The sequence below is a fragment of the Anopheles funestus genome, chromosome 3RL (assembly GCF_943734845.2).
Source record: "Anopheles funestus chromosome 3RL, idAnoFuneDA-416_04, whole genome shotgun sequence".
NCBI lineage: Eukaryota > Metazoa > Arthropoda > Insecta > Diptera > Culicidae > Anopheles > Anopheles funestus.
This window is the reverse complement of record NC_064599.1, coordinates 7,563,227-7,580,896: the sequence shown is the minus strand read 5'-3', so window position 1 is coordinate 7,580,896 and position 17,670 is coordinate 7,563,227. Positions and strand designations below refer to the sequence as shown.

The 17,670-nt window shown below is 45.1% G+C and overlaps 3 protein-coding genes across 5 annotated transcripts in view; 2 read left to right on the top strand and 1 right to left on the bottom strand.

Moving 5' to 3' along the window:
- Positions 1 to 346: 346 nt before the first annotated feature.
- LOC125770706 (GTP-binding protein Di-Ras2-like) lies at positions 347 to 3,981 on the bottom strand. Its single transcript, XM_049440643.1, has 5 exons — positions 2,544 to 3,981; positions 2,096 to 2,203; positions 1,804 to 1,989; positions 1,563 to 1,733; positions 347 to 1,479 (listed from the first exon to the last, which is right to left on the bottom strand). The coding sequence occupies exons 1-5, from the start codon at positions 2,619 to 2,621 to the stop codon at positions 1,174 to 1,176; spliced, it is 849 nt and encodes a 282-aa protein (XP_049296600.1). The 5' UTR covers positions 2,622 to 3,981; the 3' UTR covers positions 347 to 1,173.
- A 451-nt stretch (positions 3,982 to 4,432) lies between these two features.
- LOC125770635 (aminopeptidase N) lies at positions 4,433 to 11,639 on the top strand. 2 transcript variants are annotated; one of them, XM_049440501.1, is made up of 11 exons: positions 4,433 to 5,588; positions 7,398 to 7,496; positions 7,592 to 7,630; positions 7,744 to 7,932; positions 8,057 to 8,139; positions 8,286 to 8,467; positions 8,540 to 8,720; positions 8,832 to 10,278; positions 10,356 to 10,498; positions 10,585 to 11,349; positions 11,424 to 11,639. In XM_049440501.1, the coding sequence occupies exons 1-11, from the start codon at positions 5,468 to 5,470 to the stop codon at positions 11,568 to 11,570; spliced, it is 3,396 nt and encodes a 1,131-aa protein (XP_049296458.1). In that variant the 5' UTR covers positions 4,433 to 5,467; the 3' UTR covers positions 11,571 to 11,639. The 2 variants fall into 2 exon arrangements, with proteins under 2 accessions (XP_049296458.1, XP_049296459.1); XM_049440502.1 differs by lacking the exon at positions 4,433 to 5,588 and adding an exon at positions 6,125 to 7,266.
- Positions 11,640 to 12,839: 1,200 nt separating this feature from the next.
- LOC125770631 (segmentation protein cap'n'collar) overlaps positions 12,840 to 17,670 on the top strand; it is a 39,295-nt gene continuing 34,464 nt past the window's right edge. The window contains exons 1-2 of one of the 2 annotated variants that reach the window (XM_049440487.1): positions 12,840 to 12,993; positions 13,214 to 13,323. In XM_049440487.1, the coding sequence (XP_049296444.1) occupies positions 13,225 to 13,323 (99 nt within the window). In that variant the 5' untranslated portion in view covers positions 12,840 to 12,993; positions 13,214 to 13,224. Of the gene's footprint in view, positions 12,994 to 13,213; positions 13,324 to 13,992; positions 16,766 to 17,670 lie in introns of those variants that run through there. The other variant, XM_049440485.1, reaches the window with a different exon arrangement.

Here is a 17,670-nt window from a genome sequence, read left to right as displayed (position 1 = left end):
ACATAATAACGAAAAATATGCTCATATACACTTAAAAACAGAGTTTGTTAGTTTGTAAATATACCAAAAGCTTTATTAAAGCTTTAAATAACCTGTAACTGTGATTGCGCAAAACGAGCTAGAAAGTGGAAGCAAAACAGTCAAATTGTGCCTATAGACGATAGTTTTCACGCAGCAAAGCAAAGACAATCTATCTAAATGAACATAAAAATGCACCGCAAACTCTGGTCTAAAGTGTTAAACAATATATGTACGTACTGTAAGCATGTACTTGACACGTAAGTTCCATTACAACTATTCTGTACTAGAGCATGTTTCGGCAAGCTGGGCTATGGCACACGATTAGTAACGGTCTCACACTAGTGATTATCTCAACGATTTATTATTTGTTATTTGAAGCAAAATATAATCATTGTTATTGTTAAATTTCCTACAGTTGCTTTTCTTTATATCTAGTGCACTTCAGTTAAGCGTCTATTCGATTCGTGTGTATTATTTGGTAAGCTAAGAGATATAGCTAAGAGAATTGGTATTTTGTTCTTGTGTGTCGGTGTGTGTGGGTGTGTGTATATATGAATGCTGTCCTAAGAATAATATTCCCGAACCAATGCTTATCAAGCAATGTTTGTCCACATTCCCTACGTCCTCACCACGTGTCCCTATCATGTCGATTGCTTGTTGCATACGCGCGATACGTTTTGAATTTCATATATATATAAGTATTTAGTGGATGTAGCGCTTCCGCACCGCAGAGGCTTTTGGTTTGCCAAAAACGGACACAAACCGTGACGTTCTGTTTTTTTTGTTGCATTCCTCAATTGCTAAATTGCATTCCTTCCTGGCCATTTGTATTTTCCTTCGCGGTTTCATCGTCGTCGTCCTTTTCCATATCGCGGCCGTTTGGTTACTTCCACCGCAGCATATGTACAGATCCATTATTATCATCCTGTTTGTATATCTGGTGTGTCTAGGTGTGTTTCTGAGTGTGTTCATTACTCGATTCATGTCCATTTGCAATTGCTGCGCGCCTTTTGCCTTTCTTTCGCTTTCATATAATATCAATAATATAACGAATTTTTAAACGGCGGACTCGTCCGCGCTTGATCATTTGTTGAGTAAGCGTGCCGTCATAATAATCGTAATGGTCGTCTTCGGTGCTGCGTAGCTGGGTTTTCACATTACTTTACACTTTTCCTTTAGTGTACCGCTCCCTTCGCCAGCCGGCGCTGGCTGCGCGTTTCCGGCACCGGCCTTATCCTTCGCATCCTTTCCTTTGTCTTTCTCTTTCGTTTGCTTTTCTTTATCCTTGTCCTTTTCTTTACCCTTTTCCTTCTCTCGTTGCATCTGTTTTTCTTTCTTCTCCTTCAGCAGCTTTTCCTCCTTCGCCTGCTCTTTCATCATTTTCTTTTTGTTTTTCTTCTTGTTCTTCCCATCGAGCTGCAGTGATACGTTACGGTTCTTCTCCATGTTGAGTAGTTCCTGTCGAAAGGAGGAAATTTTTGTTTATGAAGCTAAACCAAAGTAGGCGAAATATGTTGGTAACCGTTGTTTACTGCATTTACCTGAAACAGTTCGGTAACATTGTGGTTTTCTTTGGCAGACGTTTCCATGAACGATACTCCCCAGGTAGCGGCTTCCGTTTGACCTTCGATGTTGGTCACTTCTCGTAAGTCTTCACTTTCATCACATTTGTTGCCAACCAACATTACAGGTATCTGGGATATTTCTTCACCCTGGGAACGGAAACATAATGGCTGAGGCTAAGCAGAACGGTGCCCTTTCGTAGGTGGTGCAATTTCATACCTTCAGCTCTCTGATTAAGCTCCAAATGGGCCGAAGCTCCTCAAGGCTCTGTTTCGAACAGACCGAGTACACCAGTATGAATGCGTGACCCTTGGTGATAGACAGCCGCTGCATTGCCGGAAACTGATGTGAACCCGTCGTATCGGTGATTTGCAGTGTGCATATGTTTTTATTGCAGCTTATCACCTAGAAAGCACAATGAAATCATGACCGAACGCATATGTACATCGAACAAACAAGCATTCGGGAACAGCAACGCGAAATGCGTGCCGGGCACCGGTTCTGGCCTTACCTGCCGATACGTGTCCTCGATGGTGGGAATGTAGCTTTCACGGAATGTTCCCTTGATGAATCGCAATACCAGCGAGCTTTTGCCAACACCTCCGGCACCGAATACCACCTCCAGGGATGCATCCGTCCAAGGAATAAGAACATGAAACGGAAAGGAACACACGCACACCCCACACACACACAAACACACATACACACATTTCCTCTTAGTACATATGCGACTAGGGACGGTTTGCATGCAACCAGAAGACACACAAAGAGTGGAAAACTCAATGAAGAGAAAAAAAAACAAAATGCTAAACAAGATGCACTCGCAGGACAGGAAGGAATGCCATGCCGCGCTCCACCCTAATAGTGGGTGGGTTCGCGGCATTGAGAACGGCACCTTTAAGGATCACGAGGGGTAAAAAAGGTAAGGGTGGGATGGGATTTATACATTACAGTCGTACCACTCGGTAATCATTGCTTTGCTCGGGCATTTTGATGTTTTGTAAAATTTTCTTGTTATTCCTATCCATTTCGCCCATCTTGGTGGATTTGTTTGTTGATTTCGTTCGTACGTTCGTTCGTTGGATTGCAAAAAGGAAGTTGTTGCTTGTTTGTTGCTCTTGGGACAGCTACTATTTTCGTCACAAACACTCGCTTGTACGTGTTGGGAAACTAGCGGGAGTTTGGACACTGTGCGTGTGTATCCTAGTGCGTGTTTTGTGTGTATATATAGGTATATATATATATATGGTGTATACTGTTGTATGTATATAATATATAATAACTCTAACAAGAACTCGCTATCGCTTAGAACTGGCAACAATCGCGACTCCCTTCGTGTTTTTTTTGCTATAATGCGTTACTGTGCTCTCACTATCAACAACATTTGTACAACACGACAAACATCACAATGCTTTCTCACGCATGAAAAACAACGATGGATAAATTAGCAAAAATTCGATGTTTGTTTGAGGACGAACTGTGTGGTTACGCTTTGCGTTTACATTTGCCGTACTAAACCTGATACTTTTTCCCTCGCTCTACCCGACTAGCGCGCGACACAACCGTGGGCTGGCTGCCTTGTGCTTCTGGCCGTTTTCAGATTACCATCCTACTGGCGTATTAGGATCGAATGCGTGTGTGTTTGTGGCGCGGTACGTGCGTGCACACTACTGTATGTGTACGCGCATATGGGTGTGTATGTGTGTGTGTGTGTGGATGGCCGAGTGTCCGAAAAATGTGTGTAGGCTGGGCTAACAAGGGCGGGGGGTGGTTTATGGGAAGCTGCCGAAAACGCGAACTAAACACCACACAACTCCTGTACACATTCGCACAAGGACTGGCTACTCTGCACAAAAAACACACAACAAACAGTAATATTAAGCCTTCTTTTTCCTGGCGTTCCACGGACAGAACGGAACCGTTTAGTGAGAAGAATGCGCTCGGTGGAAAAAACGACAGCATAGAATTTCACTCCTGCTCTATTTACAGTTTGCCACCACCAAACTGCCCTTAATCTTACTCCCCTTTTTGGGCCTTGCGCTTCCCGTCTGTCCTGCCCTTCTTCGACAAACCAAACAAAATACTCATTTGACAATTCTGCACGCAGGAGAACAATCAATGGCGCTAGGCGAGTTTCCGCAGTTGCTCATCCGCTCCCAGTTTATCAACCATCACCCTCTATCTAATCCGAGAGCCTGCGATATGCGACAGGAACGCATTTTCCACACATAGTATATCGTTACTGCTCTGGCTCACGTGGAGATGGTGCATACATCGTTGGATGCCGCGCTCTTATCTCTCCTGATAAAAACTGAGTACGCGCTATCTTCGTGTTTTCCCGAGTTTTCACCAAACGTCAAAACAGGATTCGATGTTTTATAGCACTTTTGATTGTACAGTTTTTGATGCCGATAGCCTGCAAAGGATAGTACTTATGTATGCGTGTTTAAAATAGATCGTAAACATGTATGTAAGAAAGATTCTCTTTGATACCTACCAAAAGACTGATTTGAAATCCCAATCAACACGTACAAACTGAAGACAATCGTTTTTGGTTAAATATGCCTACTATGCTTGTTCGGCATTCACCTTCTCAAGCTGTAGATTCTATGGTGTTTATCTTTTGAAGCAGCCCTGACGTGGTCTTTTTGCCCCTAATTTTGCGCTACAAACAACATCCATTGGTTATTTTCCAGCAAACGGGCATGCGCACAACGGGACGCCACAGCGGTTTGCCAATTCCAGTTGCACACACTTCGTCCTTCAGCCACACTGTTGTTTCGCATTTTATTGATAAATCAATATCAGTCTGCCGAAATGTCAACGAGCGTTTTGTGGTACACCAGGATCGCTGGAGTTTAAGCTCACGCAAAAGCATGAGTGACCGCGGGGTTTAGTGCCGGAATCGTACCAAAGGCAACAACAAACGGCGAGACTTCAATCCAGCGGGCCAACAACCATTTAGGACCAATTTTACACGCGGCAGAAAGTGCAGTTCTATCGTTAGTCGCATCCAGAGCGCGCATTGTTTTATCGTGCGGAGTAAGCATTGGAGCATTTTGGTGGTGCCTTTCCCGCGAGAAGCTGTAACTGCACGTGTACAAAACTAGGAAATTCACGTGCAATGTTGAGTTTTACATCGCAAACGCATCCTCCGCGTATGCTGATAGAGAAGATCCTGCTGGAAGAGATGTAAAAACAGAACAAGTGGAAAACAAAAGCGTACATACACGCGCAAACACACATACACATACAATCCTCACTATTCTATTCTATACACAGTACTTTTTACTGCTTACCATATCTAAATACTCAACTTTTGGCTGTTTGGAACGAGATTTACCGCGTGAAACATATTCACATTTTACAATTTACTTGGAGCTGTTTTAGTACCGGAAAACTCTACCTGCTGTGCTCTCCCTCAGTATTATTATCGAATTTAGAGAAAAACCCGAGCGCATACCTTTTGCGGCGCACGTGTATTTATCTTCCGAAAAAACCGAATGCATATCAGTAGCAATAGCGTTAGGACATCTGTATTAGGCTGTGGGAAAGTTTGGTGCTAGGGACGAGTATCCGGAAGTATTCGCCGCAAAACCGCTTCAAAACATTTAGCAGGGCGTCGTGACGTGTGTTTATCAACAAGTGGAGTAGTGAAGCGCACACACATTGGCTGTCGTCGTACATCGTGAATTCTGTTATTACGGTAGTGGAGGATCTAGTGTCCTTTCGTCGTCATCGTCGAACCTTTAGTGTTGTATTGGTTAGCTTTGCCAAAACAAATTCTTCCCGACGACGTCTTCCCACGTTGGTACATATCACCGGTGCACCGAAGGCCGGTACAGTTACCCAGCTTTTCATCTAAATACGCCACGACCCTACAATGAAGCGCAGGAACGACTACAAGGTTGCGATGGCCGAAAGTGTCGAGCTGGAGCCGCTGGGCGGCATGGACAAACTTTCGGAGACAGACAGCAAGAAAAGGAACGGCATAAATAAATTCGGTAAGCATCATGTCCCTGCAAGTTCTTGGATTTTAGAATTACAGTACGCTATAGTTGGTCCTCCATATTGGTTTTAGTCATTTAATTACATGTGCTCAGCAAAGTCACACTTCCGGCGGTGTCCCGGAGGCGCTAAATTGGTGCCATTTCCTCATTAATGTCATTTGATTCCTATGTAGCCTCAATACACGTCTCGTTGAACAAGCATCGCAACGCTTGCCGATGTCGTCGAATCCCCTCGGCATATATAAAGATATGCTCTCTTCCTTTCACCAACACACAGACACATCGGCACGTTGTCTTTTGATACCTGTGTCACATTACAACGCATACATCCTTGCGTCCGTACCGTGCTACAGTGTGCGAGATTTACTTAGGCAAGCACCACGGGCACTGTAGCATAGCATGCCATGCAATGTTCATGCTGGACTGTGCGCATGTCCAGTGGATGTGTAAATGTGAAAAAATATTGACAGATTCCCTATCATCATAGTGAGCCGTCCTCTGCAAATAAATGAAACGCTTCTCTCCAGTACACTTCCGTCCTTCTATTTATACTAGATGGCCGCTACTGGTCGTCGGTGCAGCAAGCCACCGCAGAGTTGTGAATTGTGAATCTCTGAGTGCGTTGCAAATGGAGGCGCATCCTTTAAATTAGTAGTTACCTGACGTTACCACATTCGGTCGCTTGCAGGCAAGCAAGCGAAGCAAAAGGCGGAGAAAAAATTAATCAGGATACGCCGTGTGAGCAGTTGCTGTACCGTTTCTGCAGACGTCCGTTTCACCTTGCTCTGATACGCGTGTGCTACCGATGCCTGACTGCAATGGCCGACCGATAAGCTTTCGACGGAGTGAACAGTGCTCGGTGCTTGTAATATTTCGTAATTTAAGAAAACAAAACTACTCCCATTCTACCCTACACGCGCGTCCGGAGAAAAAGGCGATTTACTTCATTGCTCCAGTGCACGGCATGATGCACTTGAAAGGATTGTGTTTGTGCTAGCCATTCAAGGCGCAAGAGCGTTCCTGTGCGTGGCAGGCTGGTGGAAGCAGGTGTCTATCATACCAGGCTGGAAGCGACCGCTGCACGCCATTTACTTGGTCGCTGCTTCGCTTGCCTAAGGAAGCTGTCACATTGTAACGCAAGGGTTATTTTTTTTCTTTCATTCTTCCAAAGCAATTTGGATGTCCGTTCTGTGCTATTCACGTGTGTCAGGCAATCAGCATTGTGTTATTGTACTCTCTAGTAAGCTGCACGGAATGCTTTTGCAGCCGTGTTAGTATAGTTGCATTTCAATTTAGTGGCCGTGGTGTAAACGGTACGCGCCAATTCCTTTATTGCATTTCGAGCCCTCATCAAATGTATGTATATGAATAGCGACAGCTTGTATTACTGCATTCTTCCATTAAGCGTGGCTCACGACAATCGCATACCTACCCTTTGGCAATCAGAGCGCCAGGCGCCTGCAGGGTAGTTGATTTTAATTTAAACTTCGCCTACCCGTACCGAACAGCAAGCCTGTGCCGGAAGCAGCCGCCGTATTGGCTGGCGAGCAAAGAAAGGGGGGCCCCGTCAAAGTATCGGTCGTTGGCAGTGGTGGCCCTAACAACAAACCGTGGCGAAGAGAACGCATCGGGATGACGGAGCCAGACTCTGACGACGATGCATTCCTTACAGGTAGAAACATTGTGCAAATGGAGCACCGAGTGCATTATTTATGCATTTCATTAGTTTTCATATATAAAATGTCTGCTTTAAAATTTTCCGTCGGAAATTGTAATTATTTTCATTACATTTTTCTTTTACAGGTGGCGACAGCTCTTCACGACCGGTTCGCGATGGCGTTGCCGTTTGTTCACAGAAACGAGCACTGTTTGTGACAGCAATAGTGCTGGGAACATTACTAGGTAATTACTACACATGTAACGAGGCTGTTCATTCTAAAAAATACATTCTTCAAACAATTCTATAATACTCACATTTCTTTTGTATAATATTGTAGCAACGGCCCTAGTGATAGCGTACGCCGGTCCACAAACAGGTAGGTCACGGTCACATGCATGTCATATATGAATCGACCTCTAACAAAGAAATGTACTAGTATTAACCATGGTGATTTTGTTTTGCTTTCCTTTCCTTTTCTCCATAATGCAGTTTGTCCATGTGCAGGAAAAATACCGCCCGGGTACGTGCCCGATGGTTACAACAGCTCGGAACCGTTTCAACCGATCGCAACCAACGGTCAACCGTTCCCGTGGCTGCTACCAACGTTACCGAACAATGTGAAACCAAATCGGTACATTCTAACAATACATCCCAATCTAACGACGCTCGATGTAAAAGGTAAACAATGGCAATTTCGTTTTTTTCCTTTCACATTAGCAAAATGGATGCATTTATGATTTTTTCATTTCATAATTTAACGCCTACCATTCGTTTTATTTTGGGTGGCGCCATGGCACCGCAGGTCAAGTATCGATAGAGCTGTACGTGGAGAAGGAGACGAACTTCGTGGTCTTGCACGCACAGGATCTCAACATTACCGAGAAGGTACGCACATCAATATTAAATAACGTTTGCTCCGTTCGCCACCTTACGAAAACCCTTCGTCCTCTGCATGGTTAATGAAAAATGAAACATACATATTGAATCATTTGTTTCTACTTTATTTTTGAAACCACTCTCTCCGCTTCTAGGCATTGGTGGGCCCGAAAGGATTTGCGTTGAAAATTCTCCGTATGCTTGAGTATACGCCACGCCAACAGCTATACATCGAGACACGAGAAAAGTTGCGGAAAAAGGCGAACTACACGCTCAGCATACGATGGCATTCGAAAATGATTCTGGATCAATTCGAAGGAGATTTCGATATGAAAAAGTATGAATATTTTGCTTTTTTTTTCTTGCGTACCCTTATTTATCGTATTTATACTGCTTTTCATTCCCTCAGGACATTAGCCGCAACGGTTTTGAAACCCGGCAGCACAAGAAAGGCGTTTCCTTGCTTCGATGAGCCACATTTGAGAGCAGCATTTAAAATATCGCTCTTCCGCGATAGATTCCACATAGGCTTGTCCAACTCTATTGTACAGGATACGGACGATGTTGGCTTTTACATGGGAACGGGATTGGTAAGTATGAAGCGGACGCTTTTAGTTTTGTGATGACGACTCTTATCCGAATAGTTATTGGAAATGTGCACCAATTTGCTGACGTTTATCAATTGTCTTTATTATTTCTAGCTTAGAGACGATTTTGCCGAAACACCACCACTTCCACCAGATTCGGTTTCGTGGGTCATCAGTGACTTTAAGCGGGAATTACTTGAACCATCGGCAAAGTATCAAAAAGTTAACGCTAGTACCAATGGTGCTCCAGGTACAGGCACCGGCAAACCATCGGCCGGTACAGCTGGAGCAAGTATGGGGAATGGAAAATCGATCACATCCAAGGTGGCCAAAACGGACAAAAAACCTTTCCGCCATCTGACTGCAGTTTTGTTGTCGAAGAATTTGTTCAAGCTCACCAACAACCCACCCACAAAGGAACCATCACAGATTGAAAGCAATGTGACGATAAATGCGGGAGAGTCGGCTACAATAGTGAAATCAAATGGCACCGTACTGCAAGAACAAGACACGGTGTGGACTGGTGACACTGCAATGATACGGACAGCACCGGCGTATTCATTCTACGCACCGGAAACTCACATCGCAAAGGGTTCATTTATTCTCCACACGTCTCGGGATATCTTGGAGTATCTGCAGCAATGGCTATCGGTAGCGTACCCACTTTCCAAGCTGGACTTTGTAGCGCTACCGTCACTGCTTGACGATTTGTCCAGCTCGCTTGGATTGATCGTGTGTCGAACGTCCTTCCTGAACGAACCTACCGCCATCTCGTCTAAGGAGTATCACATGTCGGTGGTAAAAATTTCTGAAGGCATCGTTAAGCAATACTTTGGCGGACTCATCTCTCCGAAGGCCTGGAAGCACAAATGGCTGTGGGAGGGTCTGATACGCTACTTGAGCCGATTTCTGTTGGCCACCATTCAACCGCTATGGCCGATGAAGGAACTGTTTCTGATCGATACGTTAACGAAGGCGTTGGACATTGATGCGTTGCAGGGCTGGGAAAGTATCAGTGTCGGTGCGAGTGACTCCGGCAACAATGATCCATTTTACGTTGACAAATCGGCGGCCCTTATGTCGATGCTGCAGTCTGCTATTGGAGAGCGAAACTTTCGGCAGTGTCTGGGCAAGTTTCTGAAAACTTACCAGTTTCAAACGGCTGAACCCAGCGATCTGTGGGCGATCTGTGCGAAACAGGTTAACAACAGCAAGTACGTGAAGGAAATGATGAATCAATGGACCAATACGGCCGCCTTCCCTCTACTGAACGTGACGATGAATGGGACCAGTCTCATTGTGAGACAGACAGGATTCCGGCCGGCTGAGTACCTGGCAATCTACGACGAACCGACGGAAGAGATCGAGCTGGAAGGAGAGGCAGCGCGAACGACCACAACCACGGCTGCACCGGTCGATCCGACGGGAAAAAGTGGCCCCGATGCAGGGTCACGGTGGATCTTTCCCATTCATTACATCACGGATGTGCTGAACACAAATGAAACATCAATCGAAAACAAGGAACAACAAAGTTTAATCATCTGGCTTAACTCGAGCGAAGGTATGTTAAATAGTTTATCTCATGCATATTATTGAAACTGCAAACGCTTGTCTTATCTTCTTACGCTCTGTGTTTAGTGATAATCACATTAAACCATACCGCACAATGGATCAAACTAAATCACGGCCAAACGGGATACTATCGTGTTCTATACGATGAAGCGAACTGGGCTAAACTGGTAGAACAGATGCAAATCAACAATGCCGTTTTTAGTACGCAGGTATGAAGTGGGATATAATTGTTTCGCCTTACTTGTGGAATGTTAAATTCGATATTTAATTGAGTTTTGTTTTCGCTTTCTTGTAGGATCGCGTCGGATTGGTTTCGGATATATTCACCCTGTGTCATGCTAATCTCATACCATGCCACGCCGCAATGGAGCTCATATCGTACTTTCCAAAGGAAAAAGAATGGGGCCCAATCGTACTGGGTACTAGCCATCTTGAGAAGTGGCGAAAAATTCTCAAATATTCCGAGTGCTACCTTGTATTGGCCGAATACGTGCGACAAAATTTGGAGAAATCGATTCAAGTGCTCGGCTGGGAAGATACGGGCGAAGATGAAACTAAGCTGCTTCGTCCCGTGCTGATGCTTAGTGCGGCACTCTGGGAGGAAGCGGAAACGATCAAATTTGCCAAGGGGTTGGTAACCAACTTTACCACCCACTCGATACCGATACCTCCAAATCTGCGCTCCGTAGCCTACATCGGTTCGGTTCTGTCTGGTGAATTCCAGTACTGGCAGTTCTGCTGGGATCGCTACATGGCCGTTCGTCGCGAAAAGAGCTCAGTATTGGAGGAGCGCATGGAGTTATTACGTGCGCTAGGTGTCACTAAGGACGCTTGGTTACAGAACAGGCTGCTCTCGCACGTCATCACACTTCCCGTGTTTGAGATCGTACAAGTGCTGGACGCAATTGCCGGAACTCCGACAGGTGGTGCTATGGCGTGTCGATTTTTACAGGCAAAATGGTTCGACTTCCAGTCTAAGCTTGGCCGTGGCACAGTACAGTTCGCTCGAGTTATCTCCGCTATCACGCAGTATGGTTCGACCAAGTTTGACTACGATGAGGTACATAAATCGAGCATGACCATTACCGGTAGACATTTGAGGAATACTTTCTTATCTAAATTTTATTTTAACAGCTGAAATCATTGGTGGAACGGTTTGGAGACGGGCCAGGCCTAAAGCTGCTTAACATGACGCTCAGTACGGTGGCGGCTAACGTGGAGTGGGTAAGCCGCTCGCAAGCATCCATATACAGCTGGATCGAGAGCAAATATCACTTTTGATTAGAGCACCGAGCAATAGGGGATGAGGACTAGATTTCATTTCTCTTACAATCCAAGATTCTTCATCGATGCGCGGCATTCCTTTATTTCTTCTACTACATTATTGATATATTTTGGAAGCCTACTTTCAAGGTTTGATGCTAGGAGAGAAGCTATAGAAACAAATACGGACACAAAGATAGTGAAAACGAAGGACAATTTCGAGGACAAGCAAAAAGCGGCAAGAATGCATTTATCGTAGTACAATCTCAAGACTCCTTTTATAGATACCAAGAGGACGACGCGTGCAGGAGGCGAAGTGTTCTTCAATCTTCCACTGTCTACGTTTAGGTATATAGGTGTAAATATATATATTCTACAACATATAAGTTACCAAAGAATGCAAAGAATAGTTTGTGTGATCGACAATTTATATCGTATATCTCGCCAGTACATTAAGAAACATAGCGAAACAAAAACAAAACCATACAAAACGGAAATCATACAAAGGACAAAACCGCAAAACGATAGTGATTGAAGGATGCACAAATGCAACAGCAAACCCCATTGGTGTGTGTGTGTTGTTTTGGTGCGTTTAGCTATTTAGGCTGTTTGGTGCTGAATATGACCGCACGATGTGTGTGTATGTATGTGCATCCCTTCTAGGAATAGGTCCGTAGGTTGGATTGTCCGTAGACAATCCTCTCCCGGTGGAGCAGTACGGAAATTTAACCAACCAGAAGCATGAGAGAGAGTACGGCTACTTAGTAATGAGTCATTAACCAACAATCCTACGTTTCGGTGTTCAGTGTGTTTATTCACCTGAATACCGCCATTTTGCAGCTGCAGTGATTTATGTTCAATATATGAATAATCAGTGTTCAGTATCGGTTTAGTGCATCTATCATCTCTCAGAAACGTGTAATTTCCTTTGCAAGTTAAACAAAACCAGAAACAAGCAAACACGAAACTGCATACCATGGAAGACAAACTAATTAAATGGTGTGAAAATTATAAAACCCTTGTTTGATTTTGTGTACGAAAGAAAGATTAACAAATTACCCACGAACTGCATGTTGTTTTGCTTTTCATTCATATGCTGAATGATGTTGGTTAGGTACTATTTGTTCCACTCTCCACTACAAACTGTGAATTTGTTTTGATGGGGATGATATTCAAATTGTGGTGCGTTGTGTGCTTGACAAGTACTCGGCACCCTGCTCTAAACAGCCTCGTGCATGTTTGTTGTGTCGTACGGTTCTAGCCGTGAATAACGTCATCGCAGTTATCAAGTTCCACTGTGTACGGAAAAGTATGATTAATTTCGTACTCGTGTGTCCGAAAAACCGACTTCTATTTGCACAGCGCGTGTATATTTGCTTGTAACCATCTATTCGTTCTATTGTTTATTGTTTCGCATTATTACGCACAGCAGCAGTCTGCAGTAAGTATTTACATGCCTGCAAGACGTCGACGCGATCATATTTCGCGCAAGCAACAGGTTCCTTTGCGTGATCAATTGAGGCAGCTCGTGCAGTCTCGCTTGCGTAAGGGTGTGGTAGTAGTGGTGTGCAGAGATAATGCGCATCGCCGAATGGCGGGATGCTTGACCAATGTTGTGTGTTTACCGTGTGTAAGCTGAACAACTTTTTCCACTCTTTTAGAAACGTGACCGATGGCTGACTTTGATTTACCGCGAATGCAGTCGCTGGCGCCAGAACAGGATCAGCTTTCGATTGCCTACAGCCACCGACCGATGGTCAATCAGCATCAGGTAATGTATCATAGCTGTACTGAACGTTTCCCATCGCGCTGAGCATCATATTCCATCCTGATCCATTTAGCTATCATTATGTAAACTTACTAAACCACTGCTAGCTACTATATCGTCTGTATCACATCATATTTGTTCTGGCAAGCAAAGAATATAGTGAATAAACCAACATTTAACATTACAAGCTAAATCAATACATCATGTTCATTATTCTCATCTGAACCATATTTCCACACTAATCATGGAATCGAGCGGTGCGTGTTATCAGCACCATAGATGGTAAAAATCATCATTCTCTGTACCACCGCAGATATCCGGGAAATAGTATTATTATTGGTTGTGGGACAATAAGCCCACGTACCGACGTCGTTCACGGTTGATGATCATCACGCATTCATTCTTTTTTGGCAAAAACAAAAACTAACATGATCACAGCACTCACCTACAGTCCATAATTAGGGGCTTATGAATTGCATCATTATGTACCTATGTATATGTCACAAAAAAGATAATACGAAATCCAATGTTCTGATCTGGAACCGAACCGAATGCGATGGTTGCTTGGTACGGGATCAGGTGGGTGCTTTCAGTATTGTCGTCATTTGTGTTCTAACATTGGTTGAATTTTCATCAAAACTGTTATGGCAATTGGCATACCATTTTGAGGGCTAAAAACGTGATACGAATTTACAGAATGTACAAAGTGCAAATCGAATTGCTATTGAGAAAAAAAACGCGAACACGTTGAATGGATTCTGTATGTCGTCAACGATAAATGTCAAAATACGCACTATATCGCCATCTCGTGTTCGCAGAGTTTGAGCTGGCATGTCACGTTTGACAGTAATCAACCGGCTTTGTTTACAGAACGGTACAGTTCCAATTGCTAACCACGGCGTAAAATCGTTCGTTTTCCTCGTTCTGTTGTTGTTTCTGCAAGTAAAACGATCGTTCGAAACAAGAAACTGAGATAATAGTTGCTCAAAACGACACTGCCGTTCTATTGCTAGCATACATGTGAACCCTTTTATCAAGGAACGAATAGGCGAAAGATTGTGCAAAGCCCCAACCTCGTTCAAAACCACAAACGCTGATGCAATTCTGAGTCGTACATTCTGGAAGCATCTTGTGTGTATGTGATTTGCGTGTGTAAGAGTGGTTGGTATCGATAGCAATAGTGTTTAGTGCGTAAATTCAGCATCCTTCGGCAACAGTCATTTACCTTTCGATGTAAAAAGCAACAACTGCCCCACCGAACCCATAGCGCCAGGCTGGTCAGTACTTGACATGGCTGTATAAACGCCGCTACCGTAGTGTGATGTATGCGGCGTAAAGCTGTGTGAGAGATGGGTCGTATGATAATTACGATTTCACCATACGGCGCCCCCTTCGGACGAGGGACACTGCACGGTTGTATTTTCTTTTAATCTTTGTTTCCAAACCAAAACAGCCGATCCGATTTGGCATTCGCGGTAACGCAACGGGTACGAGCATTCTTCTGCCCTAGAGTCGCGAAAACAGTTTCTTCGTCGGCATTCTCAGTTTACGTGCTCGGTCGCGTACTGCATTACTTGCATTACTCACGCAAACGACGGCAAGATCGAACCGTGTAGTTCCGTTTGCTTGCGCTGACGGTGTGCGTTGGGGAGTGTGTAGCAGAAAAGTTTCACTAACTTGATGTGTATATTTTCCTTTCTTCGTGTGGCTGTTTGTGCAAATCACAACGCAACGAAGAAGACAGATTAGCTGGCTCCACACCTGGAGGATGACGTCGTCGTCTTGCGGTGGTCATTTGTTTTAGTTTCGGTTAGTTTGTGCGTGAGTGCTACTTAGGTATGGTGCAAGGTGCATAATTAAACTGGCCTGATAAAGAGTGCAAACGTAAAACGCAAGCTAACGTCGTCGGACTGCGTACGAGTGTGTGGGGTTACATATTGTAAGCTTGTGGTGAATCATACACATCAGCCACAACGCGTACGGTGGTATGTATGTCCGCGGTGGGCTGCGACATACGCGGAACAAAAGTGCTGCTGGCTCGTAAAGAGCGAATACATTAACCGGTTGGTTTGCTGATGTTAAAGCGACGAACCTCTTGCCCCTTTGGACGAAGTAGGCACAGCTGAAAAAAAAAACAATCGGTGCGTGTATATCCGTCTGTGTGTTATACCGTGGTGTTGCCTGTGCGTAGCGAAAGCTTTTTCGTCAGTGAGTTGTTGACATACAAATTAAGCAAAAACTAACAGGTATTTCACGCTCAGAGAAGAAAAAAAAAACATACAAACACATACGCTAAGCATCCAAATATAGGCTTTCGTCTTCGTCAGCCAAAGAATACAGTGAAGGTGCGTGGATTGTTCGCCGAGTTCGATGTATGTGGTAGCAAGCCGTGTCTTGCCAACATCACCACCATTGCTGACCGGCAATAGCAGTTATGCTCTCGACGAAGAAGTTATTTACCGAGCATTTGCTGACGCTCGTGCTCACACTCAGCCTGCTGCGAATCGATCCGGAAAACTACCTCGATCTGCAATGGGGCGGACGGTTGGCGCGCGTCGGAGACGCGGGTGGCTGGCAGTTGGAGCTGCTGGCCGCCGGTCCGGATTACTCCAACCAGTCGTACGTGAATCGTAAGTTTTTACCGCCCATTATCGAGGATCTGTCACGGTTCGAACAGCCGTTCATCGAGCAGAACCATCGCGGTTTGCAGACGTACCTGCTGAACGTGCTCGACTCCAACGATGACAGCACATCGGCCGGTACGATCGCGGAAGAACGGCCACCATCGCCGGTCCCATCGGTTGCGTCCGGTGGTGGGGGCGGTACGGTACTGCCCGCTGTCCACAATGCCACCATGAATGTGCTGACCAACTTCGATGTGGACGCTGAAGATATATTCCTAAGTACGAACCTGTTTGAGGAAACGACCTCAGTGTTTGAGCAGAATATGGCTGATCTGAGCGAGTACGATACGATCCTGCTGGAGAATCCGATGGTCAAGTTTGACGCGGCTGCCAGTATGCCCGACCTGGAGGGTACCATTATGAGAGCAAGGTCACTGATGAACTCGGCCAGCGAGCAGCACACGGCCAAGCGCTTGGAAGTGAAGGCCGAGCCAGAAAAAGAGGGCGAAGAAGAAAAGGCCTCGACAAGCACTTCGGCCACAGTTCCAGCGTTGCACGGAGATACGAAAAACACTGAGACCACCAGGGTCAATAAGACACGTGCGTACGACGAAGAAGATGACGATGATGAAGACGGGGAGGATGGTCAGGATAATAAAGCAGCCATCCGGCGTCAGATTAAGGATCAAATAAATACGCAGCAAAAGCATCTAGTGAGCACGGATCTGGATAACGCTGAGGTGACGGTGAAAAAGGAGCCCGATCTTGCCAACGATACGGCGATTGCACCTGCTGCTGTGCCGCAGGATCTTACACAGGAGGTAAAGTTCAACCCTTAGTGCCCGTAGAAGAGCAACTAACAATTGACCCTTTTGCGTTTTGAAACCTCGGTGCAATAATCGATTGTTTCATCGGCTTTGGTGTTTGGAACGTTATTTGAGTTGTTTGAAACACAAAGAAAACCATAATGCGCCACGGACAGTGACACAAGTCTACGTACTGGCAGGTGTAGGTGGGAGGGGGTTAAGAAGGATGAGCCGTATTGGTAGCCGCCGTGGGTGTGTATAAATTATTACATGACGCGGCCTATATTCTGCCGTAGCCAGAGTCTGATGCACGGAGTAGTACGGAGGTCGTCGTATCGTCCTCATCCATACACAAAGATCCGATCCGACTGTGCCGAATAGGATTCGCTGACCTTTTTTTCGAAGGGTTGACGGGGACAGTGTCGCGCCGCACGAATGGACTGTGGCGAGTGCAACAATTTCAAGGCGTTTTCTTTCTTTGGTTCTTTCACCGGTAGATATACTTTTTTTTTGCAATCCGATCTGTTGCTTCTGCCGCTGAAGATCATCGCCGAGGGTGTTTCTTTGTTTCGAATATTTCGAGTATACACCTAAAAAGCGACGCACGATCTACTCACTCGTGAACGAAAATAACGATGGTGATGTGTTAAAAAAGAACCATGTTTAAAACTGTATTTATTCAACAATGCGGGAAACGAGAGACAGATAGAGAGGGAGAGAGAAGTGAGAAGCTCGAAGTGCGATGCTGCTGCACCCGTTTCAGATGCATATGCGTTTAACCGCGGTCTCTCTGTGCATGCCATAGAGAGGATGCGACCTGCAGATACATGCATATTTGGATGTAAACAAGCAGTACGGCGGCGGTAAATGCGCAGCTAAAAGGTAACCATGGTTGATAAACGGGCAAGGAAACACACACA

What these genes read in the sequence shown, in the direction of transcription:
- LOC125770706 (XM_049440643.1), bottom strand. Translation starts at nt 2,621, where the DNA reads ATGGGCGAAATGGATAGGAATAACAAGAAAATTTTACAAAACATCAAA. An exon ending in GCTTAATCAGAGAGCTGAAG is followed by an intron (nt 1,734 to 1,803) that starts GTATGAAATTGC and finishes TTCCGTTCCCAG; the next exon opens with GGTGAAGAAATATCCCAGAT. An exon ending in ATGTTACCGAACTGTTTCAG is followed by an intron (nt 1,480 to 1,562) that starts GTAAATGCAGTA and finishes TCCTTTCGACAG; the next exon opens with GAACTACTCAACATGGAGAA.
- LOC125770635 (XM_049440501.1), top strand. Translation starts at nt 5,468, where the DNA reads ATGAAGCGCAGGAACGACTACAAGGTTGCGATGGCCGAAAGTGTCGAG. An exon ending in GTACGCCGGTCCACAAACAG is followed by an intron (nt 7,631 to 7,743) that starts GTAGGTCACGGT and finishes TCCATAATGCAG; the next exon opens with TTTGTCCATGTGCAGGAAAA. An exon ending in ATGCCGTTTTTAGTACGCAG is followed by an intron (nt 10,499 to 10,584) that starts GTATGAAGTGGG and finishes GCTTTCTTGTAG; the next exon opens with GATCGCGTCGGATTGGTTTC.